This window comes from Podarcis tiliguerta (assembly GCF_965153285.1).
Source record: "Podarcis tiliguerta genome assembly, chromosome: 1".
NCBI lineage: Eukaryota > Metazoa > Chordata > Lepidosauria > Squamata > Lacertidae > Podarcis > Podarcis tiliguerta.
In genome coordinates, this window is record NC_139534.1 from 105,272,616 (window position 1) to 105,295,113 (window position 22,498).

A 22,498-nucleotide genomic window follows, 5' to 3' on the forward strand; every position below is an offset into this window, starting at 1 on the left:
TCTTTTCTGTGATTTATCAGTCTTGCACCCTTTCTAGCCATTTCCCATCCTGCCTCCTGGATGCCAGGTGATTTCCACCTGGAACGAGGCGGTGCTTCTTCGTCACGAGGTTCTAAAATACATTCCCAAATTTGTGAAGACTGTGCTCAGTCCTAGGTTAAAGGGGGATATCTTTCACGAACCTTTGGCTTATTGCTTCAAGAAAGTATATGGTGTCGTTACTTATGTAGCACTGTACATGATGGGTTGTTGTTTAAACAGAATAGCATAACTTCCCCACAGGGCCAGCCCTACCCCTAACCAGGATGAGGTATTTCCTCAGGCGGCAGTTTCATGGGGAACAGGGAGCAGCAGTGAGTTTGGGGGCAAGGTGCCATCAGGTTACTGATGACAGCTCTATTCCTCCAGAATGTCTGAATCAGGAGAGACCATGAGGGCCCCAGAATGGTGCCCAGCTGCAGTAGGGCTCCAGCATTCTGTCAGAGGCCTCGTATCTCCTTGTCAGTGCCTGGAAGCTTCTGCAAGGCTTAGGGAGGGAGGCGCAAGGCTCACATATGCATCACCCCCCCCCCCAATCGTGCTCATAAACTGGCTGTGTTCTGAAACAAAAAAATTCACCACATGCCACTGCCAGGTAGCCTCAGGGGCTAGGAGTGCCTTTTACCAACTGCTAGTGGTACGGCCCACCCATGAGGCAAGGTGATGCAACTGGCTCCACAGGGACAGCAGATCCCGATGTAGATCTTCATTCACCCCTTCTTCCCTGGTGGTGGTGGCAGCAGCAGCGGTGGCACCGTCTTGCGGTTCGCCTCAGGTGGCAACATGCCTTGGGTCGGTCTTGGCTATGGCCAACCCTGGACTTAAGAGAGCTTGGCTACCATAGTAGTGACTTTAGGACTTTAGCAATGCACTATATAGGGCTTCCCTTGGGCTCGATCTGGAAACTGCAGTTAGTGCAGCATGCTGCCGCCTGGCTTCTGACACGAGCGAGACCCTGACAGTATAGAGCACTTCTGCTCAAAGATCTGCACTGGCTGCTGATCTGCTACCAAACATGTTCAAGGTATTACTATTAATATAGCAAACCCTTGACAGTTTGGGACTAGTTAACTTGCAGGGTCACGTTACCCCATACAGTGATACCTCGGGTTAAGTACTTAATTTGTTCCGGAGGTCCGTACTTAACCTGAAACTGTTCTTAACCTGAAGCACCACTTTAGCTAATGGGGCCTCCTGCTGCCGCCGTGCCGCCAGAGCATGATTTCTGTTCTTATCCTGAAGCAAAGTTCCTAACCCGAGGTAAAAGTTCTGGGTTTAGTGGAGTCTGTAACCTGAAGCATATGTAACCTGAAGCATATGTAACCTGAGGTACCACTGCATATGCTCTTGACCACTTTAATCTGCAGAACTGACATTGTTACAGGTGCCAGATAGTACTAGTTCTGCATCTAAGTGGATGTTGCCAACTGGTAGTAATTGGGGGGGGGGGGATGAGAGTCTAGAAAAATTCCTTTGGGGGTTGTTGTTATTAACAACTATATTTGTTAGTCTCTGATGTCACAGCTTCGAGGAACCTAGGATACAATATTCAAATCATCCAATAAACTGTGGGATTTCTTCCCTTCAGAGTCGGTGCATCTGGCAACTTCATTGTGTAGCTTTTCTCATGCGCTGAAAATGCACCTTTTGACACTGGCCTTTGACACCATATATATATCTCTCTATCTGGATCCACTGTAATCTTCTTCTTATAAATGGTTTTAATATCATTTTTAAAAATTGCATCAATCTGCCTTGGGACCTTATAGTGAAGGGTGGGAAAGAAATCCAATAAATAATGAAATAATACCTTTGAATAATGATATAAACACTTGTGTATTGTTGTCTCCTCCACTTGATTGATACTTCCCCACCCATCATAAGTTCCAGAAACCTGAGGTCCATTCTGGGCATGCATACAGGTGTTTGTTTCTTTGTGCCCAAGCACCTATTCATTGTTATTATTTTAGCTGAAACACAAGTGTTCCACTATATCAGATTTGTACAAAATAGTACACGTTGCTCCAAGCCAGGAAACCTGTTGTCTGCTGTGGGCATTCTTGAGATATTCATCTACCTGGGCACATAAACCTTATATCGAATTTTTTAATTTTTGAAGTGTAAGTTTCCTAATATTCAAGATTTGCACAAAGTGTTGTTCCAAGTCAAGCACGGCTACTGCTTCCTTTTCTCCTCTTTTCCTTCCCCACTTCCTGAACCTGCAAAGGGCAAATTTTATTTTTAATACAGCTGTTTTGTGCAATAGCTCTTCTGCACAAAAGAGCTGTTTTAAAAATTGAAAAAACCACCAGGAACTGGCATCCTTTCCTATGGGCAGACAGAAGCAAAATGGAAGTAGGGGGTGTGGTGATAGATGGAAACACACAATGCACTCCAGAACACCCTCAGTTGAGTATTTTATATTGGTTTTACTTCCCCCTTTTCCCCAGATTAAAAACTGTGGGCTGCCACTTAGATGGAAATGCGAGCTATGCCCATGTGGACAAGGCACATGAAGCTTCAAATCCACATTAAATTCCTGTATTCCCAAAGGGGATGTAGCATATTCTCTTGAGTTCTCATTTCAGAAACCTGAAAAGGCTTTCAAAACCGGGTTTATTGCAGCTCCCAACCAATTCAGTTTCTCTCTCTTTTGCAACCAGCTTGAATACAGTCAATAAAATTTGCTGTTGTTTAGTCGTTTAGTCGTGTCCGACTCTTCGTGACCCCATGGACCTATTAGGGCTAGTAGACACCAAGGTTGAGTATCTCTCCCCTGCCTCACATACTATCTGAAGAAGTGCTCCTGCACATGAAAGCTTATACCAAGAACAAACTTAGTTGGTCTCTAAGGTGCTACTGGATTATTTTATATATATATATTTTGACTGCGTCCGACCATCACAGCTACCTATCTGAATCTGCCTCACCTAGTTCATCCTCAGGGATTTGCCAGGTCATTCAGAAAGCCCCCTGTCACTGGGCCCTCCAGTAGCTCAGCCACCTCCAACTTTGGGTTAAGATGTTTCCCTGGGCACGCTTGGAACAAAATAACAGAATCCATAAAAGTTTTTCCAAAAGCAAAGGATGCCGAACCGAGGCTAGAAAACGCTTTAGGCTGGGAAATCTTTTATGAGGAGAAAATGTTAGCAATACCCTGGCTGTGTTTTCTGAGCTGGTGCTCTGGAAAGAGAAAAACTCTCGTCTTTGGTCGAGCAAAGCATCCTGCCTTACTTTGGCAGGACCAAGTCCAGGTATCTATCTCAACACAGTCCTGGGAAAAGAAACTTTTCAAAGCCGGGCCTGGAATCGGTACGCACACAGTTTGGAAGGCGTACTCCGACTGTATCTGGGGCCTTAGCCTGAGACTTAGAGGACTCTGATATTGGCTGATATTTGTGTTATTCATATATTGGATTTTGTTCTTTTCACTTCCCTTGTTTCAAGTTGCTGTAACGCTGCTGTGGAAGCAATTGCTGCACACTCTCCCTTTGCTGTGCCTATGGGTGGCTACGGGGGGCTCCTCCCTGTATGCATTGTGGAGCAGCTTTTGCTGCTATGCCTAAGACCTGCTTATTTTTTTTTCCTTGTCAGCTGCCTGTTATATCAATCACGGAGCTGGAATCTATTTATAGGTTGGGACTCAGAGTACTGTGTCCTTAGTCACAAAGAGACACAGAGACGCAGAGGGGACTCCCGGCTAGTGCGAGCGGAACCAAAAGGTATTTAATCAGCAATTAGAAACACCTGGGAAGCGGGTAAAGGAAATCCTACCCTGGTCCTGAGGTCTGCCTCTCAACCTGAATCATGTAAGTACCTAATTTCCCACCTTTTATTGGGGGAATTGGTTTTCCCCCTCTCTTGCATCAGTCCTTTTATTTGGACTTGAAATTATGGGAGCACGTATTTTAGCCGAACTAAAGTGTGTGTGTGTGAAGTCTGTTTTCACATTTTTTGAGGAAGGCTGGCAAGTTTATTTCAGAAGGCGAAACAAATGTCATTTAATCATGAGGTGTTTTTCATCCCAAAGCAAACAAATGAAAGTTTGTGCTAGATAGTATTGTTTAGAGAGGGCAAAGAGTTGTAACACTGCTGCTGCAAGAAAGCCAGCGCACAACAGCGTAACTCTGTTTAAGGGCTTGTCAAGGTGAGAGTTCTTCTGTGTGCCTAGCACTGATATCAGTTCTGAAAATAGGGAAAGTTCAGCAACACAGACCCTTTTTTTTTTTCACCTCAAACTATTCACGGGAAACTTTGGTACAAGTGTTCATTAATGCACCCATGTGGAAAAAAGGGTATTATGGAATGCTTTTTGCCTCTGAAATTTCAGTGTGTGTGTTTAAAAAATGTTACCTAGTTAGTATAGAATGTCTCGACTGTGACCAAAGAAACACAGATGACTTTGGGAAGACAGTTTAGTGATATCGGTGTCAGTCTGGTCAATGCGTTGTATTTATGATTAGTATTTAGAAGCTTGCCTTGAGGCTTTCCACAGACAAAAACACCCCTTTGCAGCTTGCCTCTAGTAATAGCAAAAATGTGGATTATCATAAACTGTAAAAAGTGCTAAGAAAATAAGTAATTAGTATTTGTTCTTCATGCAATTTTGGGTTTTATTTTGGCAAACCAATGAGTATATTGTTGTATAGTTCCAGTGCAGAAATTTGTCATTTTGGTCCTAAATAAAATTCTTTATTAATGCATCTTCTTAGTTGTTCCTTTTAATATCATCTTCCTCACCTCATAAAGATTATACCGTTTAGCTTCTCAGTCTTTTATTTTATCTTACTATAAATGATCTCAAAAATTGATCTGGCAACTTTTTGTTGAGAGAATTGAGTTAATGTTTCGAATTTAGTTCCATGAAATGAATTACAGTTGTAAAATATATTTGAGATAAATTATTTTCTTTAAGCGTAGAGATGGTTTGCATAAAATGTAATGAAATGATTGATAGTAGTTATTATGTGGTTAGATGAGGGGAATCTGTTTTGAAAGCGATCTTTTTGAGTGAATGTATACCACAAAGCTGTTTCCTTTTGCTGTACAAAAGCTACACAATTTGCAAAATTCTGTAGCTTACAAATGCATTTTATAGTTTGGTGTAAGAAAAAGCAAACATATTCCTGAAAAGTTTGTGACCGGCAGCATAAAACCCTCTGGTTTTATCAAATGGGGGTAAATGTAACTTCTGATTTAATGTAATGGACCACAAGTTCAAAATGTTTCCGATGACCATTTAAACTCAAGATGTATTTGGATAAGAATCCCTCTAAAAAGAAGCAAGACAGCAACTTCATAAAATACTGAATTTGCATTTGTTGTAACTTTTGTGCTTAGAAATCAAATGACTTTGCTCTCTGTAAATCTAGTTTATGTTGGCTTTACATTAAGTCCATGCGTTCCTTCCTTGTTTTCTGCATTTCATTCTTCAGTTGTGTGAGCAGAGGCCAGATTTTCCATGAAAACTAATGAATTAGATCCTCTTGCAAATTCTTGGAGAAAGGAGTGGTTTTGCATTCTCAATAAATGCACAAATTATACCCCAGTACCCCTTTATGTGCATTTAGTTCCATTACAGTCAATATTTTTATTGACTAGTGTACATTTAGCAGGTTTAGAATTGTAACCCTAATCTCTTTCCCACAAAACATTCAAACTTCTATGATGCCTCTTTTCATCACATGCTTGCAAACATCCATTCCACTTCTTCTCCTCCTTCTTCCTCTTCTTCGACATGTTTGGCATATGTATGAAAAGTACTTGGATTACTCCTATTTGTATCTGTGTGTTCCATCTTGTTTAGCCAAAATATATATCCCCCCCGCCGACCCAAACATCAGCTGCTGTTAGCAGAATATGGAATGCTCTTCTTTCCCGTGTTTGGGTAGTTAGTTTACAGATAATGGGGGAACTCTGATATAGTAAGCGAAAGGTATGATGCTATTAATTTGTTCCTGCTTCTTTAACCATTATACTTGCACCAGCAACACATCAGAATTTGTTTCTCAGGTGAAGTTTTTTGGGATTTTTGAGGAAGGGCATACCATGCTCAGCCCTGCGTGACTTACCTATGCTTGCAAATTTACGAGGGATGCCATGTTGTCTGACCACGTTACCAAGCCCTCTTCTTTTATTTTGTTTCATCACTTCATAAATGCTGTGTGCCAAGTAGGCTCTTGTACAGGTGTGTGAAATGCATCTGCCAGGAATATATGCCTGGGAGCCTCAGGTGATGGAACTGATGCTTGGAAAGTGAGAAGAAACAACTAGTTTTACTTAAATTATAAATCATTCACCTGATAAAATAAGTAAATAAGGCCTTACCAGCCCCGTTGTTGTTGGGGTTTTTTAAAAAAAGAGATTGTGCTTATTTAGCTTCCTTCTTTTATCTTTCCAGACTGACTTTTTATCATCTCTCAATTTCTACATTACATTATGCTCTCCATCTTTTTATCAACCCCTCCTTTTTCTTTTTCTGGAAAACACATTTCTTTCTGGCACAGAAAATAAACTCAGATTGCTGGTAGTTATGTTAATCTAATTCAATCCTCTGTGGGTTAGAAGTGAAATTCTAATAGTGGAGCTGTTGAGGTCTTTTTTGTTAATGGCTTGGGGATTACATTGAGTTAAAGGCTCATTTCCTAATCAAACAGAGAGGGAGAGAGTGACTCCGAATATTTATGAGTCTCCCAGCGCGAGTTAAACATTGAACTCCAAAAGCAGGATCTCAGCGCAGTGGAAAGAGTTAAACCCCCTCAGGGCTGCTGTGGAAAAAAAAAAAATTGAAACCAGTTAAGCCATTAGCATTTTCAACTGCTGTACAACTTCAGTTCTGTAGAAGGGGGTGGGGACGGTGAGGGAGAATAATCATCTGGCAGTGTTAAAATGGATGATGCCGTGAGATATTTAAAACAAAGTCAGGAGAGGCTTCCAAACAGTTTCCCTGCAGATGGGCAAAATGTTCATGGTATGAACTGTGAAAATCTGGCAGAAGCTACAAATAAACAATCATTTAAATGGTGAACGAGTGAGAAGGAGGGCTGCTTCTCTGCTGGCTTTGAAATAGCTCTGCACGTCTTTTTCAACACACTTGTTTTGGTTATCATCTTTGACTTCTTGCCAACTCCCCTTTCTTAAGCAATTGAACAGCTAGCCATAAATTGTGCTACTTTTGTAAGATGCTTGTGGTGAATTTCACAACCACTTCAGCATGTGGTGGTTTGGTGATGAGTTGGCTTTTACAATGTGGACTGTGCTTGGTAGACATACAGCTGTATTCTACTGATATTGCATGTTCATTGGACAACCCCTTCCTATCTATGATGCTGGGGTCTCTTGGGATCGGTAATGGCTGGAATCTCCCAGACTGTATCATTCCAGAAGTGCCAGTGTGACCAGCTTATAGAGCTGAACCTATGGGTTGGAATTAGACTGGTTGTTCTGTGAATGGAAGGACTGCTTCTGTGTATGGAAGTGTGTCAGATTCCCCCAGAGAGAGGCTCCTGCTCTGATATCTGGATGCTTCCACAGGTAGAAGGCTTGTTGTTGTTTAGTCGTGTCCGACTCTTCGTGACCCCATGAACCAGAGCATGCCAGGCACTCCTGTTTTCCACTGCCTCCCGCAGTTTGGTCCTCTGTCGTCTCCTTCTCCTTGTGCCCTCAATCATTCCCAACATCAGGGTCTTTTCCAGGGAGTCTTCTCTTCTCATGAGGTGGCCAAAGTATTGGAGCCTCAGCTTTAGGATCTGTCCTTCCAGTGAGCACTCAGGGCTGATTTCCTTAAGAATGGATAGGTTTGATCTTCTTGTAGTTCATGGGACTCTCAAGAGTCTCCTCCAGGACCATAATTCAAAAGCATCAATGCTTCGGCGATCAGCTTTCTTTAAGGTCCAGCATTCACTTCCATACATCACTACTGGGTAAACCATAGAAGGCAATTTTTGCCAATTCCCTTTCCCTTCTACAAACCCAAATGCTCCTCACACTATTCCCGAGGGTCCCCCAACACTTTGAAGCAGATTTGGGGGGGAACGTAGGGAGCTACAAATCTGCAAACCTTTGGCCCTCCTACATGTAGACTCCAGTTCCCATAATCTCTGAACAATGGCAATGCTGGCTTGGGCTGATGGCAGTTGAAGTCCCACAAGATGTGGAGTGCTGCGAAGTCTCCATCCTGCTCTAGCCCCCTTTGCTGAGGTCTCAGGGCCCCTCCACTTATCCTTCTTATTGAGCATTCATGGTGATTTGTCTTCATGATGGTACTGGGACAGTTATCTATGACCCTGCTTCCAATACTATTTGCAGCTACAGAAGTTTCAGCGTGGATGTAATGCTTAATTTCCAATCAGTTAATTTCCCATAACATCCTCCTGAAATCCTGTAATTTTTTATATCACAAATGTTTCAGGTTTTTTTTAAAAAAAATGTTAATTTACTAAATTTATATATTTAGGGAGTGACCATTTTAGGCACAACCACTTGATGTGTAATCACTGACACCTGATTCTGTTTGGACTTGGAAGAGGGCAGAAAGGGGGTGGAACAGGGTGCAATGGGGGCAGGGCATGCTTATGCATGTTTCACTGACATGTGCAGGGGCTGGGAACAGAGCCCCTGCGTGAAATAGTCACCATCTGTATATGTATTTAGTCCCACTCTTGTTGCATTGTAGTGCAAGAGTGCCCCCCCCCCAAACAGCAATAAGACAATCACACTAAGAAAGCAATGTTGTGGGGACTTTGCCCCTGATGTGGTTCTACTCTTGATCACCACTTCCCCTATGCCGCCTCCTTCCAAAACAGATAGCAGACAATCTGGATCAGAGACCACTGTTTTGGGGGAGGAGCCAGAATGTTAACACTCCCTTCTCCCTCTCACATATGGGTCATGTCTTAGGGGGCAATGATAGAATTAAACATGGCTGGTAAGTCTCTTCACCAATGACTGTAACAGAAGCATGTCACTTCAGTTCTCAATCTGGATTGGGCTCCTTGTACCTGCCATGTGCTTCAAGAAGAGTCACTCACACAATGGCTAATTCCGTCACTGAAATGCAGAGGGAAGACGTCGATCAAATCAATGCCTACCTCCTGTCCCTGAATCTCAACATGACTAAGTGTTCACCAACAGATATTCTGAATTAATACCACCTTCTTAGCTTGTTCTCTTGTTATCTACGTGAGCAGAAGCCAATCCTCCTTAGTAGATCTCCTTGGATTCTTCTCTCACTAATTTCCCTGGCACTACACAGCATACTCTTTCTCTCTTGTTACTTCTGTTCCTTTTTTTGCAAGTGCAGGGGTTTATTTTGGTGTTTGGTTGTAAAATTTTCTCCAGTACTGTCTAGCAAAGCATGCTTTCCCCCACTCTGCGGCAGTGTATAAACCCAAATTGTGAAAAATATACCATAAAGGTGCACTCAAATGGTCTGCTGCTGGTGTTTATCTTGAGAAACACTCAAACTGAAAAGTTTCTATTTTTTTAAAAAAAATCTGATATTTCCCTTCTTGAGAATTGAATAAAGTAATATTTCCTGTTTTGAAATCTTACAGATCCTTTCACATGGGTCCATGCTCTCATTTACTGAAAGATTATCCCTGAAATTGGTGTGTGTGTGTGAAGATATCTAACTGGAGTATAAGCTCTTAAGGTGTGTGTTTTTTTAGTAGTGCATCACATGGAGCTCTACTATCAAATCTATTACAAGTATGAATTTCTACACTTATAGCACAATCCTATGTTTACTTAAAAGGGAGTTCCAAGGAATTCAAGGGAGTTTACTCCCAGGCCAGTGTGTATAGGACTGCAAAGTAAGATATATTGTGCAGCAAAGCAACTCAGGATGATTGACAGGAGTGCCATTGGTCTTCCAGGTGTTGCAGGACTCCAGCTCCCATCAACCCCTGGCAAGTGTGGACAATTGTCAGGGAATATTAGAGTTGCAGTCTAGAAACACCTGAAAGTCCACAGGTTTCCCACTCTTGTACTTTTAGGTCCAGTCCAAACACTAAGGTAAATTGAATGTGCTAACCTTGGGCATATTTGCCTGTTGGTCGTGTTTGCCAAACCTGTCCTAATGAGCCTTCTGTTCTCTGTAGTAGCAGCTGGAACTTCAAATTATGCCCAACTTGCATCTCCTACTCCTTCCTGCCTTCCCCCTTGTGGTGTACGCCAAAATGTGTTGCGATATTGCCTGTTGCGTTACACTGTCCCCACAAGTGGCAGTCAGTGAAGCGGAGTAAGGGTTGGGGAATCTTATCTTTCAATACACCAGGATAGCCCATCATACAATTCCCTTTGTGAAGCTGTTGTCTGCAGCGACTGTAATGGACAAAAGATGGAATTGCCATTTGGAAGCGACTCCTATCAGTTCTGTTGAAGCTCCCTGGAAGAGTCACAAAAACAGCAAAATGACGTTCGGCCACAGGGGGCTGGGGATGAATTTTCACTTGGAAAGACCAATGGACCCGGGGAAAAGAGCTTCCTCTTGGTCTCAATGTCACTTTCCTGTGTTGTCAGCAGAATTCTGGTATCCCTTGAGCAACTTTATAGTCCAATGGCTTTTCCAGTAGCTTCAAGAAGCAAAAACACTTCCCTCTGCTCTACTGAGCTTTCCATTTGTTAGAGTTTGTGCTTTGAGCCAGAGAGAGAGAGATGCAGTTTTAATGAAAATTCTGCAATTTATATATTTTTCTCCACAAGGCATGTATTTTCTTCATTACTATGGACGAGATTAAAGGTAAAGGTAAAGGGACCTCTGACCATTAGATCCAGTCGTGGCTGACTCTGGGGTTGCGGCGCTCATCTCGCTTTATTGGCTGAGGGAGCCGGCGTACAGCTTCCGGGTCATGTGGCCAGCATGACTAAGCCGCTTCTGGAGGAACCAGAGCAGCGCACGGAAACGCTGTTTACCTTCCTGCCGGAGTGGTACCTATTTATCTACTTGCACTTTGATGTGCTTTCGAACTGCTACGTGGGCAGGAGCAGGGACCGAGCAACGGGAGCTCACCCTGTCGCGGGGATTCGAACCACCGACCTTCTGATCGGCAAGTCCTGGCTCTGTGGTTTAACCCACAGCACCACCCTCGTCCCCTATGGACTAGATTACCAAGGTGTGAAAGAGGAAGCCTGCACTCACTTTCCTATAAGCCTAATGTTTCCATAAGGCTTCACACTCCAAGAGAGTCGTAGCCACAGTACGTTTGTAATTTGTAGTCATCACACCCACTGCCTGCTTGGAATTTTGTTGAGTCATATGAACCTTACTTTGGAAGATCTCTATTATTTCTCTTCTCGTCTCCTTGTTTCCCCGCTTTCTCCTGCACAAAGTTTTTAGTTTCTTCCCACTCCTGTCTGTTCATCTTCCAGATACTTTGGACTATAAGTCCACCATCCCTAGCCAGCATTGCTGTGCTTACTGGGGTTGAGGGGAGTCATAATCAAAAACGTCTCAAGGGCACCAGGTTGGTGACGACTGCTCTGCACTTCCAGCTTTTCCCTGTGCCTGGTTTTCTATCTCCATCATGTTTGAGTTAAACGTCTTTCTTACATGTGGTGATTTTTGCAGTTATTGTATAGTTGGAAATCAGAGCTGTTTCATTATTTATTTGTTGCATTGCTATCCCACATTTTATCTAAGGAGTTCAAGATGTTGTACATGATGCTCCCTCTTCCCATTTAATCCTCACAACAAGAGGCAGTGACTGGCCCAAAGTCACTCAGTGAGATTTATGGCCAAGTGGGGATTTGAACCCAGATCTCCCAAGTCTTAGTCGGACACCTAACCACTACGCTGCACTGGAGGGGCCATATGCAAGAAGAGTTTGACAGGTAACCATGCACAGGATTGCAGTCGTGCCCCATAAACTTAATTAAGAGACTTTATTTGTAGTTTGTTTGTTTTGAATGTCTATTGTTTTTAAGGTGGAATTTATAAACAGTGTGTTCAAAAAGCACTTAATTCGTTCCGGAGGTCCGTTCTTAACCTGAAACTGTTCTTAACCTGAAGCACCACTTTTGCTAATGGGGCCACCTGCTGCTGCCGCGCTGCTGGAGCACAATTTCTGTTCTCATCCTGAAGCAAAGTTTTTAACCTGAAGCACTATTTCTGGGTTAGCGGAGTCTGTAACCTGAAGAATATGTAACTTGAAGCGTATGTAACCCGAGGTACCACTGTATATAAAATCTGGATGACATTACTCTGAATTTTGCTTGTGGGAATGGCACTTCACAATTGTTGAGAATTCCCCCCCCCCAAATGTGTTCACACTCACCTCTAGGATACTTGGTTAAGAATCTGAAGTGAAAAGCAAATTGCCACTCCTTTGAACCCCGTCCATTGCTCAGAAACCAAGTTAGTGCACAGCATTCACCACTGGCTCAGAGACTACAACCATGCATTTACCAAACGAAGGCATCCATGATGCTATAACTGAATCAATTTCATATTCACCCTTCTGAATGAAGAAGAAAAAAACACCTGCAAGTGAATGGACAGGAAGATAAAAATGTTCCCCAATTCTGCTGCTGAAACTTACTGATGTATCTGGCCTTTCACTATTCTTTTTAGTCTTATCATGTGCCATCTTGAGATGGTTTTAAAATTAAGCTTGTGTGTTCCTAGTAGGGTTGCCACCTTTGGTTGGGCAAAATACGGGACAGGTTGTGGTGGGGATTGGGGGGCACACACACTCTCATGGCATCAAATCCTCCCCCCTTTGTGGAGGGGGAAGGGTTCCCTGCATTCGGCCTCCCACCACCCTCAACACCCTGGCTCCATTCCTCCCCTTGACTCACGTAGATGGGCAGGAGCCAGGGGTAAACGGCTGGCTCCCATGGGTGATGTGAGCCTCAGCTCCAGCCTCTCACACATGCTGGCATCCGAAGAGGTTCAAGTGTGGAGGAGGGAGGAGGTCCGGTTGGGGTGGCAGAGGGGGCCAAGTGGTGGCAGACCTGCACCATGCTAGACTGGCAGGCGGCAGCTGAGGTAGAGCACTAGTGAGAGGGAAGGAAGGAGAAAGCAAGGGAGGGAGAGGCGGTTGCTCCTTCTCCCTTCTCTCTATTGTCGCTCAGGCTGGACTCATCAGCCGCACCAACAGCAATGCAACCACCATTTTGGGCTGGCTAAGCTCGAATACTGGGGGAAAGGCATCCCATTTGAAGTGCAAACAGGACAGGGGACACTTTTGTCCAAAAACAGGGCCATCCTGTTTTTCTAGGGACAAGTGGGGACCCTGGTTCCTGAGCTTAATGACTTTAAGATCTATAACTGAATGGCTAGGAAGTTGAATTGTCCCCCGGAAAGATTCTTGACTCGTGCCTCTGAAAATGTAGGCTCTGTACCTTTCTGAAATAAATACATGTGTTTGATCTTCTGAGTGAGGAACAAGGATAACTTCTGTGTGAGCTACCACCAGAATTGCCAATGCTTATCAGAAAAAGCCTTACCATTTCTGTTTCTTCCTGTACACCAGACAGTAATTTTCATGCCTTCATGGGATAAAGACCTTTCTGTGGTCAAGCATGGGATAAGGAAGGCTCAATCGTGTGGCTCTTCACGGAGATAAACAGATGCCTCAGGAAATTGATCTTAATGTTACAGCTAGTAAGTTCATTCAGAGAGCAACAATTAGAAAAAAATATAATCAATGTGAAAGAAGTCTAAAAATGTGTGTAAGTGCAGGATTGTTTTGCAATATTGCATCATGTCCGTAGACATCTGGTTGGCCAAGGTGAGAACAGGATGCTAGACTAAATGGGCTTTTGGATTCATCCAGAAGGGCTCTTCCTATATGCTGCTACGTTCTTAAGTGTACAAAGCTATTGGAATTTGGAAGGGTGTGTGTGATGTGTGACCTGAAGTGATTTCTTTAGAGCTTTATAGAAGAAATTCAGCCATGGTATCTACAAGGGAAGACAGCCAAAGGAGGCTGCGGAGCACTGATATAATGGAGAGCAATACTTTATTGAAGGAAGGTATATGCTGTTTTATAGCACTTTTACTAAGTGCTCATAACATCACATATAGGTTTATGTGAACAATCACCAGGGCTGTTCTGTGAGTAGCAACCTGTTATTTTTATTTTTTTTAGACTTTTAGACTTAGGTGCACTTCCACATGACCATTTAGTGTGGACAGGGTGCTGCTCAATGCATGCAGTTTTTGTGAAGCTTTGTCCATGTGATGATGTCCTCATAAAAACTCTGCTTTATATTATTTCCCTATTTAGTGATTTTTTTTTTAAAAAAGCAAATCTGATAAGTATATCCCTTCCCCACGCTGCAGAAATGCTAAATCCAGATTTAATTGGGGGTGGGAAATATGGGACGGCATTTTGATGTGGATGCTGCAATTAGCATGTGATGCCTGAGCAGCACCAAGTCCACAATAAATTGCTAAGCAAAAACGCCCTACGACAATACTGTAAATCTACCCTATTGTTTCGATTCAGTTTTCAAACAGAGCAAAACACTGACCTCCCTGCATATGCCAGGGATCAGAGCATTCTGGGCCAGGATGCAGCTTAGTGGGTCCACGGCAGAGCTTGGTGGTATTAGGGGGAACTTGCCAAGCTAGTCATGAAACCATTACAGTGGACATTCGCTCTGGATTGTTCAGTTCCGAAAATAGTAATGGTTTAGACCACATGTATTATCAAAAGAACTGCAATACTTTCAAAGCCCTTAATGTTATTGTGCAGAGGAGGTCTAAACTAAATTATAAGATTGCTAGTTTTCTTGACATTGTCCTGTTTTGGCCTGGGGCAAACTGATCAAATGGGAGATCAAGGCTTCATGAGCTTTGCCGCACGATCTCTCTCTCTCCCTCCCTCCCTTTCTCCCTCTCTTTTGCATCAGACATGCACAGTTGTTATTTCTTACTTGCAGTGTGCAGTTCACCTGCAGCCCTCCATGTTATGCTTCTGTTGCAGCAATGTTGCATTTCCTAGCACACAGGTGACAATATTTTGCAACCAATAATTTGCAAAGTTCTCCCAACCCTGCCCTATTATGCAGCCATAATTGTTGAGATTGTTTTGTTGAATGTGGCTGCATGGACCCTTGTCAGATAGTGCCTTGATGACAGCAGAAAAGATTTAACTCAATGTCCCACACATGTCTGCACCGTTTTGTGACATTGTCATCATCATTTGACAGCTCCCTGCTCCCTTGTAAGCACACTGTAGCCTTCTTTTAATTGACAAATAAAAGTAGGAAACGAGTCTCCCTGATTTCTAAGACCACCCAGAAAAAAATAGAAAACCAACTCATCTCATATGTGGTCTTACCCTTGATTTCTTTATCCAGTTCTGGAGCTCATATCTAGCAGTGTTTCTAATTTTTAATTTAAACAAGAGAGTCACCCAGCAACACGACTTGCTCCACTCACAAAGCAAAGTTGTCTCCTCTGCAGCAAGTTCTCTGCCTCTTACGCTCCACATCCCATTATGGGTCAGAGAGAGCACTACTAGGATTACTTTAAATAAATAGTAAATATGTTTATGTTGTCTGTAAGTGATCAAACTCCTCCCAAGGCATCATACAATTAAAATACAACGCAGCACAACAACAACACCATTAAAAATAAACTATAAACGTTCTGCTTAAAAAATACTGAAATGCAACTGTATCAAAAGGCATCAGAAGAGCCCATCTCAAGGATACAACAAATAAAATCCCATGTCTTCAGAGGTTTCCTAAACACCTGAAGCGATGGGACCTTGTTGAGCAGGGCAGGGTTGTCCAAAAGGAAGACCAGTTGTGGTCAGGCATCCTTTGCAGGATTATGTGCAGAAGACATCCTGTGAACCCTAGATAGAAGAAATGCTATTCAGCAGGAGTCGTGATGGGGATAGAAGCTGAGCTATGTCTGGAAGATGTATTTCAAGAGAATGTGGTTCAGGTTGATATTGTGTGCGTGTGTGTATGTGTGTGCATTTTGCACTGAAACAATAGGCACTGACCTATGCAAACACATGGCAAATTATAGCCTCCCCATAAACAAATTAGCATGCTTTAAAAGGTGAAAAGCTCTATAAAATTGTCTCCCCTATTGTTTATGGTGTGCGTGTGGATGCACTGCATTACGGAGGCATGCAAATTCCCCGATCCTTCCCCCACTTCCTGAAATGGACTCGTGCTCTGTCCATTTTGCCATTGTTCCTGCCAGCCTGGTCCCAGCAGGGGTTCCCTAATTAGCAATCTCTTCATTTCCAATCAAAGCACAAAGCAGCCCCAAAAGCCTCTCTTTATGAGGGAGCTGAGCAGTGGCTGGGGACGCAGAGTGGGATAATTGCCTTCGCCACTGGCAGCAGTAAGCAGCCTGGCTAATTCATTATTGTAATAACTTTGCTTGTCCTTGGGGAGTGGGGCGGGCGGGGGGAGGGGCGGACAGAGTGGGAGAAGTGAGCCAACCGGTGCTAGCTAAGGACATGGGGGAAAGTGGGAGCCCAGCCAGGGTTCAGGTGAGATGGGAATAATTAGCTAGGAATGGGAGACCATTCCAGGTGAGCTTTTGTTAACTTCCACTGTGAAACCCAATAGCAGCGGCGGCGACTGAGATCCAGAGGTTTAATATTAACAGGTTCCCACTCCGACCTGTCAGGGTGTGTAATAATAGCCGTTGCCCCAGCATGAGCAGGATAATGAAGTTGAAGCTATGGCGAGAGAGCATTAAAATACATTGGGGCTGTGCTCAGATGCTCAGGCACTTTGCCAGAATTTTTAAAAATGCTGATTTGCTGCCATCGCTGGGCATCTCTGCTTCTGGCAGAGAGAAAGCCATAACTCAGTGGTAGAGCCATCAGTGTGGGCAATGCATGGACCTGACTTTTGATAAGGCAGCTCCCTAGGAGTGGGAAGAAGTGCTATTCCGTTGCAGGAAACTGTATCCCGGGCTTCCTAATGTTGATTATTTTGGCACCTGAGATAGAAAATACCACAAGTGCCTCACCCTGGGAGTTAAAACGCAACAGCAATAAACGAAAGAACTCTCGTGAAATCCAAAACCAGCTGCCTAAAATGGCTTCCCCGCTCTGCCTTGTGGTCAGACGGGCCCTGCGGGTCTCTGTTTCTTCTTTCTGTGACATGTTTCTCCAAGTACAACCATAGTCACTTGGGGTATCAGAGCTCAGATGAGGAGAAAAGCGCTTTGGTAAATAAGCTGCAGGGGAATTTTTTTTTTTTTTCCCACTACTCACCCTCAAGGAGTAACTCCAGGAAACCTAGTTGGAGATGACAAATGAGTGGTAAGGACAATTATTAGGTGAGCGGGTATTTCATTCATGCTGTATGGAACCTTCACATCCTGTTCTCTGAAGGCTGCAAGAGCAAAATGGGCTAGAAGGAAATATTTTGAGGAAGTACCCCAATCTACTCTTTAGTGTCCTTCCTGTTACTCATGTGTTCCTTTTCTTTTGATGATTAGAATCAAATCCCATCTCCCGAATTCTACACGATTGGGATAATGTCATGTTTAAATCCATGGAACTGCCACCATCATGTCTACTTTGGTGTTGAATTGCACGACGATGCTGTGGTTAGCTATAGTTTACCATTGGCTAATTCAATATTTCCAGCTAATTTAATATTTTCTAAGGTTTGAATCAATGTGTGGAAAAGATCTGGTGAGGATGTCAGGCACCTGAGATGGTGAAGCCAACTAAGGGCAGGATCAGGTGATTTGGAGGGTGCATGGCTGCCACCACTCCATGCCTTTGGAAGACTAGACCGGAAGAGACTGAGAACTATTCCTTTCAGTGCAAGGTAAAGCATCTCCTTTGGCAAATGCAAATTTAAGTGCAAATGTTGTCTCTTCCTCCCCTGGGACTTATATATGTGCTCAGCATGGTTGATTGACTCAACCCGTCTGACCTTGAGCGCCCCCTTTTCGGTAGACTTTTCTCAATGTGAGTTGTAGGATGGACATACTGTTTATTTTATTTCTTTAACAAAATTTATATGCCACTTTATTGTAGAGAAACTTCTAAGCAGTTTGCAAGAAATGTGAACATGTGATCAATAAAAACAGTTGAAAACAAGCAATGAAACACATTTGAAAAACAACCAAAAAAGAAATTAAAGCACAACAACACTTACGTGTCTGGACAGACTTGCCAAAAAGAATACAGTGAAGGAGCTTGCTTAATTAGGGCTGCCATACATCCAGGATTTCCTGGACATTAGCGGGAATCTTTGATTTTTTTGGTGTTTTTGTAAAAAAATAATCCAAAAGCACAACTCAACAATTTTGAGGGTTTCATTTTTAAAAAGCTGAACAATTTTGGAGTCTTCCTAAAATAAGTTCAACAACTTTCGAATGTCCTGGTTTTTACTTTTTGAAATATGGTAACATTAGCTTAATGTTAGTAGGCAGAGAGTTTCAAAGTGTAGGTGCTGCCACACTAAAACAATCATTTCCTACAAGTGTGGACTGAGTATTGTGTCTAGTGTTCAAGAACTGACCTGGAGAGCTTGAGGCCTGCTGGGTATTTCAAAGTCTCTTCTGAGGAATAAACTAGGTATGTGAAGTGCATGATGGGAAACATTAGGATAGAGATTGGTGCTGCCGCCTGGCAGTCATCATGACTAGAGATGCAGGATAAATTCAATTACTTTCACATTTAAAGGTGAATCTACAAAATTCACAGATTCCAAAACAATACACAAACTGAATCATGGCCATCCTTTTGAATGAATGAATGAATGAATGAATGAATAAACACATCTCCAAATTTTGCATTGCAGTTCTCCAGTCCAGTAATGTACAAAGATGCATTTATTTGTAGAAATATATATCACATTATATGCATATAGAAGGCTAAACTGTGAACTTAAATGCATATATATTCGTGAAAATAGCATACAAAAATACATTTAGGAAAATTGCTCATGGAAAATTGCATACATTTTTTTAATTAGGAGAAATTACAGTGGTACCTCGTGTTACATGGGGACGCGGGTGGCGCTGTGGGTTAAAGCCTCAGTGCCTAGGGCTTGCCGATCGAAAGGTCGGCGGTTCGAATCCCCGCGGCGGGGTGCGCTCCCGCTGTTCGGTCCCAGCGCCTGCCAACCTAGCAGTTTGAAAGCACCCCTGGGTGCAAGTAGATAAATAGGGACCGCTTACTAGCGGGAAGGTAAACGGCGTTTCCGTGTGCGGCTCTGGCTCGCCAGAGCAGCGATGTCACACTGGCCATGTGACCCGGAAGTGTCTTCGGACAGCGCTGGCCCTTGGCCTCTTTGAGTGAGATGGGCGCACAACCCTAGAGTCTGTCAAGACTGGCCCGTACGGGCAGGGGTACCTTTACCTCGTGTTACATACTTAATCTGTTCCAGAGGTCCATTCGTAACCGGAAACTGCTCGTAACATGAGGCGTGCTTTCGCTAATGGTGCCTCCTGCTGCTGCTGCGCCACCAGAGTGCGACTTCCACTTCCATCCTGGGGCAAAGTTTGCAAGAAGGGGCATCTACTTCCGGGTTAGCAGAGGCGCATAACCCGAAACATTCGTAAGGGGGGTGGTGCGTAACACGAGGTACCACTGTAATTAAAATGAGGACAAATTTTCATGAAGATGTATTTTTCAAAAATTGCAAATTACTGCAGAAACACAGAGAACTGAATTTAAGATTGAAAAAAATGAGAAAGTGAGAGAACAGAAATTGACAGATCCATCCATGGCTAGAACTCCTGAAAAGAAGAAGAAGAGGAGAAGTAGTAGTTTGGACTTGATATCCTGCCTTTCACTCTCCTTAAGGAGCAGCTAACAATCTCCTTTCCCTTCCTCCCCCACAACAAACACTCTGTGAGGTGAGTGAGGCTGAGAGACTTCAGAGAAGTGTGACTGGCCCAAGGTCACCCAGCTGCATGTGGAGGAGCGGGGAAGCGAACCTGGTTCACCAGATTATGAGTCCACTGCTCTTAACCACTACACCACGCTGGCTCTCATGGGCAAACAGCTAGGGCCTCAAACTGCTTTCCCCTCCTTTCATTTTAGAGCATAAACTGTTGCGCTAGTAGCAATTGCTTGTGAAAAGGTAAGAAATCGTAGCAATGGACAGGAGAGGGAATATTAATGATTCAATTTCCAGCTGGGTTCCACTCCAAGGCCTCGCAGGAAGACGAGCATTTTTAATCATAACAAACCAGAATGAGGAGTCATTTACGATGAAGCAGCTTTGTGTGTAGGGCCGTGGAGTGTGACGCATCTCGTACCTCTGCAGCTGCAGGGAAACTGTGTTCTAAGGTGAAACGGCATAGAATCTAGAATCCACCGTGTTTTGGGAATGCACCGTGTTCTAGCCAATGGTTGGAGTGTGCAGTAGCTGCTGGACATGCCAAGCTTCCTTGTACTGAGCCAGATGATTGGTCCATCTAGCTCAGTATTGTCCATACTTATTGGCCATGGCTCTCCAGGGCTTCAGGCATGGTTCTCTCTCAGCCCTACCTGGAAATGGCCCTGTTTGAAATCCTGGTGAATCGCTGCCAGCCATTGTAAACCAGGGATGGGTCTGATTTCTGGATCCCCCTCATTCCACCATGGACCACTTTGAGAGGTGGGCAAAGTCACTTACCTGTTAATCACCAGGTGACAACCAAGACTAATCATGCTCAGAGTAGATCCATTGAAATAAATGAACATGACTTACTTAGTTTCAGTAATATCAATGGGTCTTCTCTGAGTAGAACTTAGAGAGCACCCTTGATGTCACCATGATGTCAGGTGACTTGACTTCAAAGGAAAGAATGGGGAAAACATCCCTTTGCACCTTGGGCTTGAATTCAAGTTGGAGCTGTGAAGGAAAAATCAGGAGCACATTCTTCCTCTGAATAAAAAAAGTGAGTGCTTTTTGAATTTTGCACTTTTTTCTGTCTGTGTACAGGAAATTAGGTCTGTGGGGTGAAGATTCCTCACTGGTGGTGTTGGAAGCATACCAAGCTCGAGGGACCAATGGTTTGACTCAATATATTCATAAGAATAATTTATTCAGGGCATGGAAAGAGCTTTAGACCATGGGTAGACAAACTAGGGCCTGGGGGCCGGATCCGGCCCAATCGCCTTCTCAATCTGGCCTGCGGACGGTCCGGGAATCAGTGTGTTTTTACATGAGTAGAATGTGTCCTTTTATTTAAAATGCACCTCTGGGTTATTTGTGGGGCATAGGAATTCGATCATTCCCCCCCCCCCATCTAGTCAGCCCCCCCCACAGTCTGAGGGACAGCAGACTGACCCCCTGCTCACAAAGTTTGCTGATCCCTGCTTTAGACTTTCAAAAATGACAGTCTTGCAATATTTACTGCAGTGACGCAGCCTGGTAGTCAATGTTCATCCAGTAGCGTTAGAATCTTCACTTCTCTCTTCCATCCTGTGAGTTCTCTATAGTCTCCATTGATTTTTTTATCAACCCCTTGTTCCCTTTTCAGAAGTTTCTGCATGAGCACAGACAGCTGAAGCTGGGCCAGGTAAAGAGACAAACGCTGCTTCATTTGCGCCAGTGGTCTGTGGCTCTAAGGCCAGCTAAGAACTTGACAGTAGATATATTCAGTAGGACACTTTCTTTGAACCAGTTGGGCTCAAAGGTCTCCCCTCTACAAAATTCTCTAATCAGGGAGCCTTGCCTGCTATCTTTTTGGTGGCTGGGAAATACCTTTTTATACCTCCAGGCTTTTAATTCCCAAACAAAATCCTGCAGTTTTTATTCTGCAGCTGTTTTCTTATTATTGTTTCAAATTTTTATTGTATGTTCCACTGCAGACAGCCCTGGAAACGCTTTGCATCAAAAGACTGTAAATGCGTAAAAGCTAAGTGACTAGAACTAGGTTAATAGGCGACTAAGAAATCTAAATAATAATTAAATAGAATGAAATGAGCTAGTCTTGTTAGAGGAAAACAAATGCCAGAGACTGTGGTAGGATAAAAGCTTTTATGCTCCCCCCCCCCTTCCATGACCTTGATATTTGGAGTTTTAGCCATACCTTTTAAAATGTCAGGAATACAATTGCTCGTTGGTTTTCTAATGAGTATAAAAATTATGTGAATTCTGTATTTCCTTTAAGAGGAGCACAGAACTCATGCTCCACCCCAAGCCTCTTCAACTAGTCGACTCCCTGATCAGTTGGGAAATGTCAAGAAATAGCACTAAATATCAGGAATGTGGCACAGTGTCCCAGCAGTTTGGATGTTGTGGTGGATTATGTAGCAGCTGGTGCAGAGCCACGGGGTTTGTGTCACCTCGTGGCAGCTCCGCTGTGGTGTGTGTAGACGAAAGAGTCTAATAAGGAGTGCGGAAAGCAGACGAATGGCTACACTTTTACCGACACAACTTTCAGCAGGTGAGGGCTGATTTGAGGCTCTGAATGGGGTTTTTAGTATGCAGCTGATGGAGCGCATCAAATGGTGAAAGGGGGGTCAGAAGTAATGTATATGCCATGGTCAAATTGTCTTTGAACATTTAAAATCAA

The 22,498-nt window shown here is 43.5% G+C and overlaps 1 protein-coding gene and 1 long non-coding RNA gene across 3 annotated transcripts in view; one reads left to right on the top strand and one right to left on the bottom strand.

Annotated features, from left to right (window-relative positions):
* LOC310681474 overlaps window positions 1-22,498 on the bottom strand; it is a 360,526-nt gene that overhangs the window by 326,124 nt on the left and 11,904 nt on the right. The gene's annotated exons all lie outside the window — the stretch shown is intronic.
* ESRRB (estrogen related receptor beta) overlaps window positions 3,552-22,498 on the top strand; it is a 158,859-nt gene continuing 139,912 nt past the window's right edge. For both annotated transcript variants that reach the window (XM_083448471.1, XM_083448470.1), the window contains exon 1: window positions 3,552-3,848. Coding sequence is in view for 1 of the 2 variants with exons in the window: in XM_083448470.1 (XP_083304596.1) it covers window positions 3,847-3,848 (2 nt within the window). In the remaining variant the exon portion in view is untranslated. The remainder of the gene's footprint in view (window positions 3,849-22,498) is intronic.